The sequence below is a fragment of the Phyllostomus discolor genome, chromosome X (genome assembly GCF_004126475.2).
Source record: "Phyllostomus discolor isolate MPI-MPIP mPhyDis1 chromosome X, mPhyDis1.pri.v3, whole genome shotgun sequence".
Taxonomy (NCBI): Eukaryota; Metazoa; Chordata; class Mammalia; order Chiroptera; family Phyllostomidae; genus Phyllostomus; species Phyllostomus discolor.
In genome coordinates this window covers 11683531-11703909 of record NC_050198.1, presented here as the reverse complement: position 1 = coordinate 11703909, position 20379 = coordinate 11683531, and the positions used below count along the sequence as shown (strand labels likewise).

The following is a 20379-nucleotide window of genomic DNA, read 5'->3' as shown; positions in this document are numbered from 1 at the left end:
CTTCTCCTAGTGGCCTTTGACTTGACAAAATACTGTCTACATGCAGGGGGGTCCAACTCATGGCCTGAGGGCCACATGCAGCAGCGGGGAGCTATGAATGCGGCCCAACACGAAATTGTAAATTTACTTAAAACCTTTTTTTTTTTTTTGCTCATCAGTTTTCATTAGTGTTTGTGTATTGAATGGGTGGCCCAAGACAACTCTTCTTCCAGTATGGCCCAGAGACGCCAAAAGGCTGGACACCCCTAGTAGGGTTTCCTCAGCATTTAGTACAGTAGCCCAGACGCTTCCTAACCAGCTCATATTCCCACGGCCATCTCACTAGCCCGAAGCTACGGTTTCTTAACCTGCTGATACTGCGGGCTGGTAAGTCTGTGTTGTGGGGCTGTGCTGGGCGCACTATAGGATGCTAACCAGCATCCCTAGTCTCCGCCCACTGGGTGCAGTAGCAAACATCCAGATTTTTGTCCCCGAGGGGACAAAACTACCCCGGATCAGAACCACTGTCCAAAGTACACTCCCACAGGATAGCCACATCTGTGTTAGACAGACTCAGTCTTCACAGCGCCGATAAATACCAGGACTCCTCCTCAGGGTGAGAATTTTTCCTGTCATTCAATTGCTAAGTGAGTTTTTTTAAAAAATAAAATACCCACTCACCTGGGTGGCTGGGAATTTAATGGAAAAGAAGAAAACCCAAGCAATGATGAATAGTGAGCTACTCAAGAGAATGTCAGCCTAGGAAAGAATTGCTCAAACATTGAATTTATGACATCTCTGCTGTGAAAATGGTCCATCAATAGACGAGTGGATAAAAAACTGTGGTACATATACATAATGGAATACCACTCAGCCATAAAAAAGCATGAAATCTTACTAGTTGCAACGGCAGAGCTGAACCTAGAGGGTATTATGCTAAGTGAAGTAAGTCAGAGAGAGGAAGACAAATGCCCTATGATTTTACTTACATGTACAATCCAAAGAACAATATAAATTACCAAACAAAACAGAAAGGTTTCATAGATACAGTGAACGGACTGATGGTTACCAGATGGAATGGGGGTTGGAGGGCTGGGTGGAAAAGGTGAAGGGATTGAGAAGTACAGATTCCTAATTACAAAATAATCACAGGAGCCCTGGCTGGCATAGCTCAGTGGATTGAGCTCGGGCTGTGAACCAAAGCATCGCAGGTTCGATTCCCAGCCAGGGCACATGCCTGGGTTGCAGGCCACGGCCCCCAGCAACCACACATTGATGTTTCTCTCTCTCTCTCTTTCTCCCCCACTTCCCTCTCTAAAAAAATAAATAAAATCTTTAAAAAAAAAAGAACAGAAATTAAAAAAAGGAATAATCACAGGAATATAAAGTATAGCATAGGAAATATTATAATAACTATGTATGGTGCTGGGGGGGTACTAGACTTATTGGGGAGGAGGGAGATAAAGTACTCAAGTTATATAAATGTTTAACCGCTGTACTGTACACCTGAAACTAATATTGAATGTCAATTGTAATTGGAAAACACATACATACATACATACATACACACATACTTAGTATTTAAAGAAAGGGAAAGAACCACTCTTCTATGCAGGCTCCCTCTCTACTATTCAATTATGGATTCTTAGAGAACAAGGAGACTATCTTATTTGTCTCTTTGAACAATGATGGCCTGGCAGACAGACATTCACTACATGTTTAATGGCAATGAACAGAGGGGAAAATTCGGTGAACTTAGAATCCAAGTGCCACATTGCTAGATGCTTGGAGAGGGAGAAATGCAGTTCACACAAAACAAACTTACCAAGAAAATGGATTCTTCTTATAGCAAATAATTCAATAACATGCTACCTGTGGCACTTTTGCTAGTAATTTCATTTTTTATATAGTAAAATCCAGTTTATTTAGAATGAATGCAGGGAACCAGGTCTTTGGTTACCTCAATAGGATAATTAGTGAAAAAAGGTAACAAAGGACTGTTGGCCACTTTTTAAACTGTTAATATAATAGCACATGTTAATAGCAAAATTATGTTCTATGCAGTCTCTTTTGTGAGTCAGAGAGTATGCCATCATCATGAATACCCACCAATGTAATACAGAGGAAATTCCTAGTTAGAACTTTCTGACTGGTTGGATTTTTATATAAAATGAAATTACTAGTGCTAAGTCTAAATGCAGGATTTTGGAGTAATGGAGAAAGGAGCTAAACAACAGGAGAAAAATAAACATAACAAGAGACAGGTATTTAGTTGAAGTTGAAGTTCAAGTTGTTGAAGATTTTATTCTTCAGAGAAAAGAACGCTGGACACCGGCCAACTGGGGTGGAGCTTGGTGAAGAGGCCAAACCACCCAAGACAGAGCCACCGGTGTCCACATCACCAACACACTGCTTGCACAGAGTTGCTAATATCAGCCTTCCAGGGTGTGACTTTATATATTTATATTTGTGCAGAAAGTAAGCTTGAGAATGACATGAATAGCAAAATCCAATTTTTAAATATTTTTATTTTTTAGAGAGGAGGAAGGGAGAGAAAAAGAGATGGAGAGAAACATCAACGTGTGGTTGCCCCTCATGTGCCCCCTACTGGGGACCTGGCCCACAACCCAGGAATGGGTCCTAGATTGGGAATCAAACCGGTGACCCTTTGGTTTGCAGGCCAGCACTCAATCCACTGAGCCACACCAGCCAAGACTGCAAAATCCAATTCCTTAATACTGCTGCCCCTCCAATGATCTACATATGAATCTCCATCCAGATATATATGCAAAAAGATGCTGGAAGGACACCCCCCAAACCACTGTGGTAAGCCAAGGGAAGAAAGTGGGAGTGGGTATGGGGATATACACTTCTCTACCTACTCTTTGGATCTTCTACCACAAAAATACACTCATGTAGCACTTGTAACTAAAAAAAAATAAATAAATGCCTATCTACCCTTCTTAGATGAAAAAACAAAAGAAGGATATTGGGTGAAGCTTCTTGAAGAATCAGAGCACGTCACCCACTGCTGCCTTGAATTCAACCTATTAAAGCTGCTCTTCATGAAAACAAAAATAAAAGAGGTTGCTCCATTAATGGTGACATTTAGAATAAAAAGAAAGGACCCACCTTTCTCGTGTTCTGGCATATGAAAATGCAACAGCAAAATGTTATTAAATCAAGTTAGTATTATCACTAAAAAATATGCTCTATTTCCCATTATTTATGAAGCCCTATCCTTTTCTTTCTTACCAATTACATTCCCTATCATTTCCAAAATATACAAACTGTTTTCAATCAACAGATTTCTTTATTACAGCATGCTGCATGCTTGTTACTGCCTCTTTTCTATATTGAATCCTTGATTGGACAAGCATTTTGAATTTAACACGGACTATGATTGCACATATCAAACAAATTAAAGCTGCCAATCTCTTTTTTGGAGGCCATCCTTTACACACACTACCACTGAGGAGCACGCTAAGTGTATCTGCTTCGGAAAAATGGGGCAGGAGTGAAGAAATGATTGCTGTCACACTTTGCCATGTTATCTCGCGGCTCTTATATTCACTCTGATTATTACTGTGTTGTTAAAATGTATTCTGTAACGCTGACGTCCAAACCATCCAAGTAGCTTTTTTGACATAAAGCATTCTTCATAATTTTAAAGGACTTGATAAGCCAGAGGGTGAAAAAGTACAACAGACTGGAGAGGAGGGTGAGAAGGCCCACTTGGGGTTCTCCAATAAACTTGCTTTTGGATGGCGGGGGTGACAGTGGCATTTTTCTGATTCTCCCCTGTAGAACATGGGAATATACCGTAGAGCAGCTGTGCTGAGGAACATGAAGAGATTTTCCATTAAGTGGCACTGGAAAGAAGCTATATTTTTAATACTAGGCAAGGTTAGTACTCAAGGTTTAAAGTCCAATTAGTCAAACTGAAATGTTTTTGAAAACTTGAAGAAAGATAAAATCTTGTGGTTAAAGTAGAGTTACTGGTTTTTCAAATGAGAACTATAAATAAATATGTGGAATAAATACAATAACACGAGGTCTGTCTGGAAAAAGTCCAGCCACTGTTAATATAACAAGAACAGTTTGCATGACATCAGTATAATCTGGCAGCCAAGGAGAGTAGACTGGGATGTGCATGCGTGAACAATGATGACTTCACTGTACTAGTCAGTGGGGGCAGTTGATGCTACTGAGTCAGCATGTGTATTGTGTGGCTGTCACATTCAAAATGACTGAGCAGAACCATGAATCTGCATCAAATTTTGCATGAAGCTTGAGCATTCCTCCATGGAAACTATTTAGATGATTCAGAAGGCCACAGCTATGGGAAACTGGTGATTGACAACTTTATCATGGCAACTTTATCAACTTTATCACCTGCTCATGCATCATGTCTTGTGAAAAGTTTTTGGTGAAACATCAAATCACCCAGGTGACTCAGCCCCACTACAGCCCAGATTTGGTACCCTGCAATTTCTGGCTTTTTCCAAAACTAAAATCACGTTTGAAAGGGAAGAAATTTCAGACTGTCAATGAGATACAGGAAAATACAATGGGGCAGCTGATGGCGACTAGGAAAACTGTGTGAGGTCCCAAGGTGCCTACTTTGAAGGAAGGGGACTGAGGTGTCATTGTCCTATGTACAACTGTGTCTTGTATCTTCTTCAATAAATGTCTCTATTTTTCATATTACGTGGCTGGGTATCTTCTGGACAGACCTCGTGTATTCTAGAACATTACTTAAATTGTGAAGACAGATGTCGGATAGACATTACTAAATATTTGGCTTTTGCCATCTTACAAGCTATGTGAGATAGTTTCAGAAGCCTTCCTTATTTGAACTGTACCCTAGGGGTGAGGAGATTGAGGAAAGGGGACTCTTTTCTGATACCTCTGTTTCTCCTGCATACCAGGGACTCTTAAGGAGAGAGTTCCAGATTTAACTTTGGAAACTATTTTAAAAGTTGCAAAAACATACGAAGGAAAAAGAAAACTTTCCTGTACCAGTGTTCTTGCTATTTGTAATGAAGGGGTTTGGCTGACGGCTCACCTTTCTTTCCCCCTAAAATTGTGAAAGTCAATGCACTAATTGCCACAACATAGTTAAACTTGCAAACTCAGCAAAAGAACCTGGCCTCCTGACTTGCCAAGAACTAGATGATAGGAGGTCAGGAGGCTATGTCAGTTTTCATTCATTCATTCATTCATCAGTCATGCAGCAAGCATCCACCAACAGACATGGTGGGCTCAGTGCTTAGTGATACAAAGAGGAAAAAAGACAGCAACCAGCCCTAGCCCCCAGGATCTCACAGTTCAGTGGAAGAGAGGTGCATGGGAAGAAGCAGATGTGATTAAATTTCCCAACTGCTACATGAGGATGTGACAGGGCCAGAGGAAGGTTCCACAGAAGGAGTCACATTTGAGCCAAGAAAGCATCAATATGGCTGGAGTGAGAGTCTGAAGAAAACTTAGAAGTTCAAGGAAACATTGATCTTCCATTCATCAAGCTTGCCTTGATATCAGCATATGAGAATGTTTTCCAATAATGAGTAGGCTTTTAGTTTATGCACTATTGTTGCATAGAATTCTAGTACAAACTGCTTCTGTACACTGATAGCAAAGTGTGTGATATCCAGGCAGATTGGTCGATGAGGGCACATACCCTCTATTGAGAATTTTAAGGACTTGAATGCTTCCTTCGCTAGAGCAAGCTGATATGGAGGACCCATTACCAGGTTAACTAGGTTCATTCAATTGTTCCCATTGATTCACTCATGGCCTCATCGATGATTTTGGGGAGGTGGAGTGGAGGGCTAATTGATGCTTCCAGCATACTAACATAGCATTTAGAAGCAAAAAGGCCTGTTACCACCCACATGGCAATCTCCCTGAGGATCAGTATCTGCAATGAGTGAAACAGCAAGAGTGCTTTGGAGAAGCAGCATCAGGAGTAAATTGAGATCTAATGCATGCAGAGGGCCTGTACTGTGTCTGGCATGGAGTCGGGACCTGGTTTAGGGCACCCACAATGTATGTTCTTTTACTGATTGATGTACTAACTGTCCAGGGTATTGAGACTTTAACCACAGCCTTTTCCTCTTAGAATCTTGGAGGAACTACTGGGAATTACTCAAGGTTAACATGATGGAATCAAGTATCTTTCAAAATGTACAATATTAATATTGCCCATAAATTAAAGTTACAGGTTTCATAATACTACATTGTGAACATTTATTTGGTGTCAACTACCTAATTTCAACACCTTCTTATGTGCCTACTATAGGCAAGGCCCTTAAGTTAAAATAAGACATACAAATGCTGGGATGATATTTTATATAATTTAAGAATTCTAGTATAATATATATATATATATATATATATATATATATATATATAAACATCAGAATTCAGGTAGAAATAGTTCTGTCGTTGTTTGTTATTAAAATACTTTTAATTTTGAGACCTAATAACTATAAATAACTTTGTAAGCTTCCTGGGATACTCACATCTTCGTATATAGACAACTTATTCACAAGTAGAAAGTGGTATGTAGTATTTCCATCCTGGGGGTAGGATTAACCATCACAAGACATTTAGCAGCTGAAGGTCTGTCTGTGAGCTAGTGAGGTGGATCTTCGGTAGACTACAGCTACAAGATTGTTTTGTCTAGCTAATGGTGTTCAGATTTTTTAAAAAATTTGAATGCCTTTGGGTAGGACGTGCATTCCACAGTTCCCAGAAATCAACACCTCCCTCCACCTGACATCTGACCCTTGAAAGGGGCCTGAGTGTCCAACCGCTGCACTAGATCATCATAATGCAAAAAGACCTTGATTCACAAGTACGTAGGGCACACCCAAACAGTAGCAGCAGAGGCACAAACTCCTTCAAACACCAAATCTTTTAGGTTATGAGAGTTTTAGTGATTTGAAACTGAGTTCTATATTGCCAAAAAAGACTGGCAGGGAGTTATTAGTTTGGGGGTGGTGTGTGTGTGTGTGTGTGTGTGTGTGTGAGAGAGAGGGGGGGGGGGGGAGGGAGGAGGGAATCAGGTATAACTTATTTCTATCTAAATGGTTCCAGATAGGGTTTTGCTGGCCCAATACTTCAGCTTTCTATTTTTTTTTTAAGGAAACTTTGAAAAGGTTCTATGGATTCCTTATATAATTATAAATAAACACTTCTGTATTATTCAATACTATAGACTTATCACTATATATCAGGTAAGGTACACATACAGTATCTTATTCAGCCTACATGCCAGTTCTATGAAGGACAGGAATTACTGAAATAGTACTAAGTTACTCCTGATTCTGCAACATCTCTGAGGAGTAAGGCAATCTGTTGGAGGGTTAACAGAGGGACAGCAAGGGGGTGCCAGCTTTTCTGAGCCCCAAGCCTAGGGGTTCTCCACCAGCTGTGACCCCTGGAAGAGGGGTTCGGCAAGGACAAGACAAAGAGTCTTTTCAAAGGATCGCCTGCACGACTGGTCTGAATCAGGGTGGGGCAAAGTGGCTCTTCTTCCATCACCATGAATTAGAGTTGGAATTGGACATGCCATTTAGTTTCTTGGCATAATAGCACACTGCTATTGTACTGAGGGTCAGCTAGGTACAGGTTTTGTTATTTTATTTAGAGATAATCTTTTGAATTGAGTACCTCCCAACCTAAAATATTTCATAAAATATTTGTTACTAATCAAGCTTTTCTATGTGCATGTTTGGGGGTCAGTTTTTAATACAAAATGATTCTTTTAAATATACACAGATTCTACTATTCCTTAACAAAACACACAATTCAAGAACTAAGATGACTCTGAAAATTATTATTTTTTAATCTAAGACGATAGATTGGTTTTACGCAATTGAAGGGAGAGGAAAATAAATAAATAGGAATTGTTCTTACATAGCAGGAAGATTTCATGAAGTTACCATATCTATATTCAAAATGAAAACTGTTAATAGCATAGAAGTAAACACCTGTAGACTTTTAAAATAATTATCCCCATCTCACAAGCCACGTTACAAGTTTTGAATAGAGAACCTCTCCACGTTAGTAATAAGCGCAAAGGCTGACTGTACACGCACCTCTGTATTCATTTATAGCACATTCAGCAAAGACATAGAATCATGAAGGGTGGGACAGTGTGGACTCTTGAGTCCCACAGGCCTGGACTGAAGATCAGAATGGGCCACTTACCAGATAAGCTACTCAATCTACCCTAGCTTCAGTTTCCTCTTCTCTAATAAATAGACTGTATTGTATATTTGTAAGTTGCTAAGAGAGTGGATCTTAAAAGTGCTCATCAGGAGGAAAAAAAAAACCCTGCAACCACGTGAGGTGATGGATATTAACTAAACTTACTGTGGTAATTATTTTTCAATATACACATATGTTAAATAATTAATTTCTATACTTCAAACTTATGCAATGTTGTATATCAATTATATCTCACTAAATCTGGAAAAATCATAGTATGGACCTCAAAGTTCTGTTTCTGATAAGGCTAAATAAAATGTGCGTAAAGCACTTACTGTGATGCCTCGTGTATAGTAAATACTCAATAAAATATCAGCTATGATTATTACCTATTCATTCCACACCTATTTATAATAAAGATTTGAGCTGTTCTGTAATCAAAAGGAATTTGCCCAAGTTAATATGATATCTGTTTAATGGTATTTATAATCATAATCATTATTGTGCTATATTATAATTAGCCACAAATGGTAAACTGTTGGTATAATTGATTGTAATTAGTACACAGTCAAACAATTTTTTTAGTTTTTCTCTTCTTTGTTCTTGATCTAACATGTGATCAATATTTTTATGAACTGTTCCCCCTCATTTGCTAGTTGTGAGATTTTGACCCCATCATCTAATCTCCATTACAGTTCCTTTTCCTCTCTGTGAAATGGTAATAATGAGACCCATTTTGTAGTTAACATTAAACACAGTAAAATACAGTCAAGTGCAAAAAATAAATATAATATGTATAAAGATGTAGTTAAAACAGAAAGAACATACAGAGAAGGGACATGGCAGAGTGCCTGACACATAACTGATAAATAAACGACAGCTATCAGTGGGTGGGAGCATTCCAGTTTGTCATGACAAACCATGTAATGCTCTTCCCAGATGGAACCCAATGGCCATATTCTCAAAAACTTTAAGTCTAGGAACAGGCTGAGTGGCATGAAGGTGAGAAAGACTTTTGGAGCGGTGGTTTGCAACTGTGGCCACACATTGGCATTAAAATAGACAGCTGCTGGATCCTACCCAGAGAGTTGGATTGAAACGGTGTGGGGGTGGCCTGGGCATTGGCATTTTTATAAAGGTCCCAGGTTAGGGTTTACTGGGCATTTGAGGTGGAGGAGTGCGAGGGAGGGTTGGCTGCACTCAGATAAAACTTGTTCTTGGCTCCAGGGATGGCTAGGAGGGGCCTAACTGAGGACAGAGACTCTTGCTTATTTTGGGAGAGGAAGTAGAAAGGAGGACTCTTCTGACTCTCCTGCAGGCGGAGTAAGAGGAAATAAGTCAGGTGTGCTTTTAGGGTTGGCCTTAAGGGTGCACGTGTGTGTGTGTGTGTAATTTTAGGAATGACAAGAAGTATGCATACTCCAGGTGTAACCCAGCACCTACTTGCTGATGCCTGACATTCCTTTGACATAAAACAAAGTAAGCTGGTCTGACAATACAATTAACCTTGGGAAGAATGATATAATCACATCACAAGTGAAATCTTTTTCAAAGTGTAAATAGAAGGTTTCTTCTTATTCTAAAGATTGGAAGGGAAGCAGGTTGCAGTAGGGTTCTGAACTCATAAGGAATACCACGCAAACAAGATGGGAGAGAAGAGCAGAAATGCAAGTGAGCAAACTACAAACTACTATGCCAACAGCTAAAGCTGCAGGATGGACGTAAAGGCAGGATCGGCTTATAAACCTTGGAGGTGGACTGGATGTGGAAGGAAGAGGAGAGAAGGGCCTTTGGGATGACTTCTGGCTTGGGTAGCAGGACAGATGGAGAATGCCACTGACTGGGGGCACAAGAAACAGCTCGTGGAGAAAGAGGAAGACAATGGCTTTAGTTTTTAATAAGTTGACTTTTGAAAACTGGAGAAACCAACGATGCCAGTGCCCCTTCCCTCCTTGCCAATTATACAAGTAACATGTCACCTGGCAGGAAAACGACTGCTAACATTTCAGTGCATTTCCTGCCAGCCTTTTGCTAAACTCAAGTGCATGAATATACGTGTGTGTTACTGTGGATTGCCCAGGTCTAAAACCTGTCCTTCCTAATCTGCACTGTGACATTGCCTTGTATATCATACATTTTCTGGAAAAGTGAGTTTTAATGCTTACATAATATTCTTTGATACAGAGGAGACACAAAACTTCCAATTATATTAAGAGATTAATATTTCTATACATTAAAGTGTGGTCTACATTTTTGATTATGTAAGAGGAGGTAATTTGAATCATGGAAAACACTCAGGGTCGGGAGGCCAATGGTAAAATAAAGATAGACCGGAAAGATGGCAGTGGGTTTGGGAGCTAGGAAGTCTCTGGGGCCCCTGTGTGAGCACTAGTACTGCTGAGGAACTAAGAGCTAGGGAAATGAAGAGCCTACATACAGCTGTATTGTAAGAAGCTCAGAAGTCATGAAGAAGCAGGGGCAGGGAATAAACTAACTAGAGGGGTTATAAGGTTAAGGAAAAGCTTTCTAAGTTTTCTTCCTTTTCATTGGATTCATTGGGATAACACTGATTAATAACATTATGTAGGTTTCAGGTGCACAATTCTATGGTACATCATCTATACACTATGGTGTATTCACCACCCCAAGTCAGGTCTCCTTCCGTCACCATTTATCCCCCCTTGACCCTCTTCTACCCCCACCCCCTTCTATCTGATCATTGCCACACTGTTGTCTGTGTCTATGAGGTTTGTCTTATTTTTTAAATATTCAAGACTCTGGAATCTCTCTGTATGTATTCCATCCCCTTGCAAAGATCACCTCAAATCTGACCTCCTAGTTGAAATCTTTCCCAACTAACTGACACTCTACCTGGTCTCCTCTTACAAATGGATCAGTAATGTATACCTTTATACCCAGAACCTACTGATATACTGCTTAGAGTAGCAGTTCTCAACTGGGGCCTTTAGAAACATTTTTGGTTGTCACAACTGGGGGTGGGGGTAAGTGGTGCTCCTGGCATCTAGTGGGTGCAGGCCAGGGATGCTGCTAAGCTTCCTACAGTGCACAGGACGGCCTCACAACAAAGTGATTTAGCAGCAACTGGCAACCCCGCTAAGGTTGAGACACCGTGGCTTAGAGTTACCCCACCCCTGTTAGGCACTGAGGTTACCACTCTCCCACTTTAACAACTTCCACCTGCTCTGCCTGCTCCCCCTCTTGTCCCCCTATAATACATTGGCCATAAAGCAGCCAGAGTGACTTTTTAAAACAGATCAGCCCTGGCTGGTGTGGGTCCGTGGATTGAGTGTTGGCTTGTAAACCAAAGGGTCACCAGTTCAATTCCCACTCAGGGCACATGCCTGGGTCGTGGGCCAGGTCCCCAGTTGGGGGTGTGAGAGAGACAACCACACACTGATTTTTCTCTTTCTCCTCCCCTTCCTCTCTCTCTAAAAATAAACGAATAAGATCTTAAAAAATAAACAAATAGATAGATAGATAGACAGATAGATAGATCAGATCACACCACGTCCCCTCTTTGCTTAAAATTTTCAGTGGCTTCCCAGTGACCTTAGCTTCCCACCCCCATTTCCTATAGGTAATGACTCCCCTGAAGGTGATGTGACTCCTTGATATATTTCTGTTATACCCTTCCTGTATATGCACAAGCATAAATAACTCATAACTATTGTTCTACTGTTTATATAACTCACAGAAATCATTTCATAAGCATGTGTCTATCTGCAGCTTGCTTACCTGGGGGACTGTTGTAAACAATGCCCACAGAGACTCATCCTACAAGACTCCTTGAGGGCAGTGTGTGAGGGGCTCTAGGGCACATACATGGAAAAGTGCAATTGCTGGGTCATGCCCGCATGTCTTCAATTTGACTAGATATTGCCATATTTCTTATATCAATTTACTCCCATCAGCGAATGTAAGAGAGTTCCCACATCTCCACAGAGTATTCCCCAGTGTTTACTAAACACAACAAAATGAAATGAAAAACTGAGCCAACATTTAAAAGTCAGACAATTTCCAGAAACTTCCATGTCTGGCTCCTCTTGAGAAATCAGAATGTCTGGTGAACAGAGCCATGAATAAAGACGTGTTCTTTGCCACAGTCCCTACCATTCTTATTTTTCCTACACCTGGTTTGCTCCATCAGTCTTCTTCTTCTTCTTTTTTATAAAATTTATTTTTAGAAAGAGGGGAAGGGGACTTCCGGCCAAGATGGAGGCACCAGCAGACACACTGCCTCCTCGCACAACCAAGATAGGGACAACAACAATTTAGAAACAGAGTAACAACCAGAACTGACAGAAAATTGAACTGTATGGAAGTCGGACAACCATGGAGTTAAAATAGACCCCTTCATCCAGACCGGTAGGAGGGGCGGAGTCGGGCAGCAGGGCACAGGTCTCCGACAGCGTTGGGACCGGGCCCTTAAGCCCTTAAGGCATCCGGGGCGCAACAAGACCGCGGCGGGTGGACCCTGAGGATGAAGGCAGCAGCTGGCAGCCCCTGGCCGAGGGGTGGAAACCGGCAGACCCAGTGACGTGGGAATTGTGAAGCAAGGCTTTGCGCGCATGCGCGCAACCCAGGGTCCCAGCGCCAGGAAATAGAGCCTTGGGGCACTGATTGAGAACACCTGTGGGGGGGTTGGGGCCCAGGAAGAAACTCCCAGCCTCACAGGAGAGGTCCTTGGAAAGTCCCACGGGGCGCACAAGCCCACCCCCACGGGAATCGGCACCAGAGGGGCCTAGTTTGCTCAGGGGAAGCGGCGGAAGGGCCTGAGGTGCCGCGTGGAGAGCAGAGCAAGCGCCATTGTTCTCTCTCGGACCCCGCCCCCCATATACAACGTCACAAGCCAGCGACTGGGGTGCCCCGCCCTGCTGAACACCGAAGGCTCCGCCCCTCATACGTAACAGGCGCGACCAGACCAAAGGAAAAAAAAAAAAAAGATGGCTCAAACAGATTTGAAAGCCCCTGAATCCATCCTTTTAAGCCACTGAGAGATAGCCAACCTATCAGATGCACAGTTCAAAGCACTGGTGATCAGGATGCTCACAGAACTGGTTGATTTTGGTCATAAATTAGATAAACAAATGCAGGCTACGGTAAGAAAAATGAAGGAAAATGCACAGGGAACCAATAGTGATGGGAAGGAAGCTGGGACTCAAAACAATAGAGTGGACCAGAAGGAAGAAAGAAACAACCAAACAGGAAAGAACGGCAAAATAAGAATTCAAAAAAAAGAGGAGAAGCTTAAGAACCTCCAGGACATCTTTAAATGTTCCAACATCCAAATTATAGGGGTACTAGAAGGAGAAGAGGAAGAATCAGAAATTGAAAATATTTGAACAAATAATAAAGGAGAACTTCCCCATTCTGGCAAAGGAAATAGACTTCTAGGAAGTCCAGGAAGCTCAGAGAGTCCCAAAGAAGTTGGACCCAAGAAGGAACACACCAAGGCACATCATCATTACATTAGCCAAGGTAAAAATGAAGGAGAGAATCCTAGAAGCAGCAAGAGATAAGGAGACAGTAACCTACAAAGGGGTTCCCATCAGACAGCTGCTTTCTCAAAAGAGACCTTACAGGCAAGAAGGGGCTGGAAAGAAGTATTTGAAGTCGTGAAAGCCAAGGACCTACATCCAAGATTGCTCTATCCAGCAAATCTTTCATTTAGTATGGAAGGGCAGATAAAGTGCTTCTCAGATAAGGTCAAGTTCAAGGAGTTCATCCTCACCAAGCCCTTATTTTACGAAATGTTAAAGGGACTTATCTGAGAAAAAGAAGATGAAAATCATGTACAGTAAAATGGCAGCAAACTCACAATTATTAACAACCACACCTAAAACAAAAACAAACTAAGCAAACAACTAGAACAGGAACAGAACCACAGAAATGGAGAACACATGGAGGGTTAGCAACAGGGGAGTGGGAGGAGGAGAGAGGGGGGAAAAGGTACAGAGAATAAGTAGCATAGATGGTAGGTAGAAAATAGACATGGGAAGGGCAAGATTAGTATGGGAAATGTAGAAGCTAAAGAACTTATGACACATGGACATGAACTAAAGGGAATGTGGGTGGGAGAGGGTGTGCAGGGTGGAGGGAAATGAAGGGGGGTAATGGGACAACTGTAATAGCAGAATCAATAAAATGTGTTTAAAAAAGACAAAAGAAAGAGGGGAAGGGAAGGAGAAAGAGAGGAAGAGAAACATCATGTGTGGTTGCCTCTCACATGGCCCCCATTAGGGACCTGGCCTGCAACCCAGGCACATGCCCTGACTGGGAATCAAACTGGCAACCCTTTGGTTTGCAGCCCGCACTCAATCCACTGAGCCACACCAGCCAGGGCTACATCAACCTTCTTTTGTAGTCCCTAAGAACATGTGAATCTGTCATTCCTGCATTAGGTGGCCATGCACACTATCAAAATATTGAACTACCCCAGCTGACGACCCTCTGTGTGGCATGCTGTTGTCCATGAGTCCTGCAGTGTAAGAGCTGGTGATACTCACAGGTGAGGTGATGCCATATATACAGATCCTGCCCAATCCCTCCCGACCACAAGTGGGCTTTTCTTCACCACCTCTCTTCCTTATCTCCAACCCCATCCTTGTAAATCATGGCTGCTACTTGCTTCTCTCCTTTCCTTCTTTTTTTTTTTGGGGGGGGGGATCTATTCTGAGTCCCCTCTTGAATCTTCCATACTTTTTTTTTTACATTTCCAGGTAACCAGAACTCTGGACTTCAGAGCTGCTTGGTGCTTCTGCTGAGGACTGCTGCACAAAGAACCATTTCACATGGCTCTCTGCTGTTTCATGGGGGTGTGCTTACTGCACCAGTTAGTGTTCAAGGTCAGGATCACATTGACACTTATTTTCTCTCTCTCACGGTGACCAAGCACATAACAGGTGCTCAATAAAAAAATTGCGAATTAGTTCAGGAGATAAGAGGGGCTTGAATGTCTATTATCTATTAATCAAAGGTAGAAGAAAGGGATTAATTATTAAAAATCTATTCTGGTATTTCCCAAACTATGTCCGGCAACCAGATAAATACAGAAAGCACTGGCTTAAAGCAAAATTAAATAGATTTCTATATTGGAGGATATCTTTGAGCCTTAAATATGCCAGCATACATTGAAAACAACAAACGGGTGAGGGATATAAAATGTAGCAGTTTCTAAGCCACCTTGGTCAGGGAACCCAGGAATACCAGTGGAACTAGAACTACATAGAACACAGATTGGGAACACTGCTTTTTTAAAATCACCCTTCCATTTTTATTTCTTTCCTTATACTAGTCTAGAAAGTCTATTTTATTTCTAACAATGAAATTGCTTTCCTAGGAAATCTTGAGTTATATTTAAAATGATTTTATTTTTCACAGTGGCCAAGACCTAAAAACAGCCTAAGTGTCCATCAGCCGCTGAATGGGAATGGAAGATGTGGTTGCTGTATGCATTGTTCAGCAACAAGAAAGAAGGGGATCCTGTTATTTGTGATGGCATGGATGTGCCTTGAGGGCACAAGGGTAAGTGAGATAAGCCAGACAGAGACAGACAAATACTGACCGCATGGCATCACTTACATGTGGAATCTAAAAAAAGTCAAACTTGTAGAAACAAAGTAGAAAAGGAATAGCCAGGGGCTGGGGGAAATAGGGAGAAGTTGGTAAAAGGGTATAAACTGCCAGCCAAATGCTGAACAAGGTCTGGAGAGCTAATGTTTATAGCATGGTGACTAGAGCTGAAAACACTGTATTGTATAATTAAAATTCAGTAAGAGGGTAGAACCTAAATGGTCTCACACACACAGTAAATAAATAAATAAATAAATAAATAAATTTTTAAAAGGAAAGAAAAAGATAAATATGTGAGGTGAAAAGGGTTTTTAAAAGTAATTCCTTCAATAGGAGTTAGGTAGAATATTTCTGTTTAATTTTTCCCCCATTCAGGAATTTCAATCACAGAGCTTTTAAAAATGGTTCAGGTGCCTTTTATTATTGAACGCTGGGAAAAGAATTACACATTGATCAATGCCAACAAAAACAAATCTACACCACTCTGCACAAATCCCAAACTGCAAGTAACATCAGATCAAAATGAACAAGTCCCTACCATCACAAACAAAATAAAAGGCAACTCTACAGCCGAGTTCCCATAAAGCACATGACAGCCCTTTCTTCGGGAGTCCAGTGTTAACCCCCACGTGTGACCAACTTAGGAACAATGGGGACTGCCTAATGCTAGCTGTGTTCCTGAGCTGCGGACAGGGTTAAAGCCATTACACATCAGAAAACCTGTGCGGTGGGACAAAGGGTGGTATCCACGGTTGTATCCGGTTGTCCTTTCCTTGCAGGCAGAAACTGTCCTAATCATGCTCTCAATCTCAGGAGCCCCCTGCCCCTCAGTGCCTGCCACCCATAGGGAACAGAATAAATGAAGTTAGTAGAAGTCCCTGATAGAAAAAAAGACAGAGAAAAAAAAGAGAGCAAACTCAAATCTTTTTGCTCTCATGAAACTGAACAAGTCCTTTTATAGTATTTTGGGGGACTAAGGCTCAAGTAGCTGAGAGCAAGTGCTGTTAGCTGAGCTGGTAATACTCTTATCACCTTCCCCTGGGCCAGCCAGTGCTCTTAAGAAGAATAGCTCATTTAACCCCTGGGCAATAGGGGCACAGTACAGGCACTTTCTAGATTTGAGGATGACAGCTATTCCGTGATTTACTGTGGTCTACTGACCAATGAGGAATAAGACAATACCACCAAATGTGGCAGGCTGAACTTCTTACAGGTTTGACTTTTGATGCTCGCCATATTTACTACTAGTACAAATCAGGCTGAGGAACACCTACCATAAATCAGATATCTAACGCTAACAAATTATGCACCCATTACAGATGACCTTTGGAGTCGCTCAAGGTACAGTCACAATCACGCATTAAAAAAAGCCGCCTTTCACTGTAATGTGTGAATGTATGAAATTAAATGAGGCTTGCAATGTAATCAGTGTGGTTGGCTGCTTTAATATATTCCATTTCTATTTCAAATCACCACAAGCCAAGAGTGACGAATCTAATTTGATCAGCTGTTCACAAAAACACAGAAAAGCAAAAGTGGATCTAGCAACAGAGCAAGATTTTTAAAGGAACTAATATTTCCTACTATCACCAGAGGTCCTTAATGTATTTTTTTAAAAGAGTAATTAAAAACGAACCCAAACACAATTCTTTCCTCACCAAAAAATTCAATCTTCACACTCAGATGTTTAAAAAGTACAGTACTTCAGTGAAAGGTATATTTAATTTGTTTAAAAAGCTAATGACATATTTCAAGTATATAAAAAAGAAAAAGAAAAAAATCGCAAGGTCTTATTGCTGATACTTACAAGCAGGGACAGGGCACTTGGAACCGATGCCAAAGGTTCTCCAGCATTGATGATTACTACCCAACGTAGATTTGTGTGTGAACACAATTCTTGATCTCCATCCTTACCATACGTATGGGGCAACACAATTTACAATTTTGTCACCGTCACACTCCACATCTTTGGGTCCCTAGAGCTGCTTAGCAGAGCCTGCAACCTAACGCCATGGTGAGATGGGAAAGAGGCTGGTAGTCTCAGCCACCTTTTCAACTTGTGGTGCTCTTTAGAATTTCCCTAATTAATACACATTCTTTAAGACTAGCATTTCCCTCTAGGCCTGCGTGTGTCATTTTCAGAGGAAAAACCATGGGGTGTTTCCAGGAGCTGGACACTTGGTACAGCAAGGCCTTCCAAAAGGCTCCCACAGTGGAAATAGGAGTGTCACTCATCAGACAGTAACCAGAATTTTATGTTATAAATCAGACCATACCACTCCTCTGTGTTCAAAAGGCTGGAAAAGCCCTGACTGCTGTGGCTCAGTGGGTTGGGCATTGTCCCGCAAACGGAAAGGTCCATGGTTTGATTCCTAGTCAGGGTACATGCCTGGGTTGTGGGCCAGGTTCCCAGTTGGGGGTGTGCAAGAGGCAACTGATAGATGTTTCTCTCACACATCCATGGAGAGAAACATGGTGTCCAAAGGGAGAGATCCCTTTGCACATCAATCTTCCTCTCCCTTTCCTTGTCTCCAAAGTAAATTATTAAAAAAACAAAAAAAACAAAAAACAAACCCACACACAATAAAAGGCTGGAAGAGCTTCCCATTGTCTCAAGGATAATATTCACACCCCTCTCCGAAGCCCTTCTTTTGCAATCCAGCCCCCGCCTATGTGTCCATCATCATCTCATATGACCACCCCCACCTTCACTGGCTGTGTTCCAGACAGCCCTGCCCCCTTATAGCCGCAAGATGCTTCCTTCTCAGGCTCCTTCCCATTGCCCTTGGTCTAGAATATCCTGCCTGCAGACTTTCTCATGACTGGTTTCTTCTTGTCACTCAGGTCTCAGCTGTAAAGCCATCTTCTTACTAAGAACTTCCTGTCTACTTCCATCAACCCTCTTCCTGTTCTATCATCCCTGTAGCTACTGTTTGAAATCATCTAGCTCGTCTCTCACTGTAAAATGTGCATGAAAACACAAGCCCTGGCTAGGCCTGGTGCATGGCAGGGCATTGGTAGATATTTGTTACATTAAAAACCAACTAGTAAAATAAAATACAGGCCAATAACATAGACTATGAAAGGCAATGTAGTGATATATTTAAGAATTTAAAAAAATTTTTTTAAAGATTTTATTTATTTGTATTTAGAGAGGGGAAGGGAGGAAGAGAGGAAGAGAAACATCAATGTGTGGTTGCCTCTTGCACGCCCCCTACTGGGCACCTGGCCTGCAACCCAGGCATGTGCCCTGACTGGGAATCAAAACTGTGACCGTTTGGTTTGCAGCCCGTGCTCAATCCACTGAGCTACACCAGCCAGGGCAAGGATTTCTTTTTTTAATAGGTAGAAGTATGCCAGAGAGGACAGGTGGGATGGGGGTGTAGGGTTAAAGTCTTTGGAGTCTTTTGGCCCCAGGTTTCAATTATGGATCTGTAGTAGTTTTAGATTGTTATCTTACAAAATACCTTAAGTTCATCTCAGTTTTATATCTATCAAAGAAGAAATCATATCTATGTAGCAGATTATTGCAAGGAATGGCTTTACCACATGTAAAGACCTGGACAGTTCAATGGGGTTTTGAATTTTCAATTTTTTATTTACCTGCCATTACCAACTACTACTGTCAAATCCTCTTTAAGTAAAAATGGCAAATTAATAACAAAAATATGGATGATTTTGAACACATCAGCAGGCATAATATACCTGTGGAAATTAGGAAGTTACAAATATAAATGGAGATACAAACAGTATAATTCGTATAGTATCAAACCAAGTGATGGTTAATGTCTCTACTGCTTCTAATAAAATGTTGTATGTCCCAAAGAAAATATAAAATATTAAAAGGCTGTAGGGATTTATTCATTTACATTCAGCTGGAAAAAGAGTGATTATAACAAAGGATACTTATTAATTTTATTCTTCAGAGATGCTTTAGCCAAATCATGTCATAACAAAGGCATCACATAGCACGGCTGCTATCAGCACCGAACAAAAACACAGCATTTTTCCTTTTGCTATTTTTCATTTGAGAAGGAACTAGTGGCTTATTTATTGGGCAGTAAATGTATCCAATGACACTAACCTTTTAGGATAATGAAAATCTTAAAATAGGTCAAACACTTGAAGTGATAAGTAGTGATTGCATCATGGAGGTACTATGCAACCAGCCTTCTTTGTGGCAGTAATTCTGAAGCTAAATAGATTTGGGGAATCAGCTGAGAAAGGAAGAACACTAGAGAAAATGTTATTAACCGAGAACTACAAAAGAGTAGTAGCAAGGAGAAGGTTGCTGGATTACAAGTACTAATTGAGAAAAGTGAGGGAAAACAGCAGACATAGAGAAAGCAATTTAAATATATAAACTGGACTGGTCAGAACCTATAATATTAGGATGAATCATGTGAAATTGCCATATTTTGTAGGTGCAAAATGGCCAAATGTCAGCAATTTTATATGGTTCAAATGGATACATTTACCACAGCACTTAGGAACCCCTGTTACTGCATAATAAATGCTATCCACCAACTCATGCATGAGCTTTGTATACAAGTGTAAACTCTGGATGGTTTGTATTTGGAAACTTTTCAC

At 41.2% G+C, this 20379-nt stretch overlaps 1 protein-coding gene across 3 annotated transcripts in view; it reads right to left on the bottom strand.

The window, feature by feature from the left end:
• POLA1 (DNA polymerase alpha 1, catalytic subunit) overlaps nucleotides 1-20379 on the bottom strand; it is a 295823-nt gene that overhangs the window by 20645 nt on the left and 254799 nt on the right. The window contains exon 37 of one of the 3 annotated variants that reach the window (XM_036016711.1): nucleotides 10331-10337. The exons of the other annotated variants lie outside the window; for them this stretch is intronic. Within the exon in view, the coding sequence (XP_035872604.1) occupies nucleotides 10331-10337 (7 nt within the window). The remainder of the gene's footprint in view (nucleotides 1-10330; nucleotides 10338-20379) is intronic. 3 annotated transcript variants of the gene reach the window in all.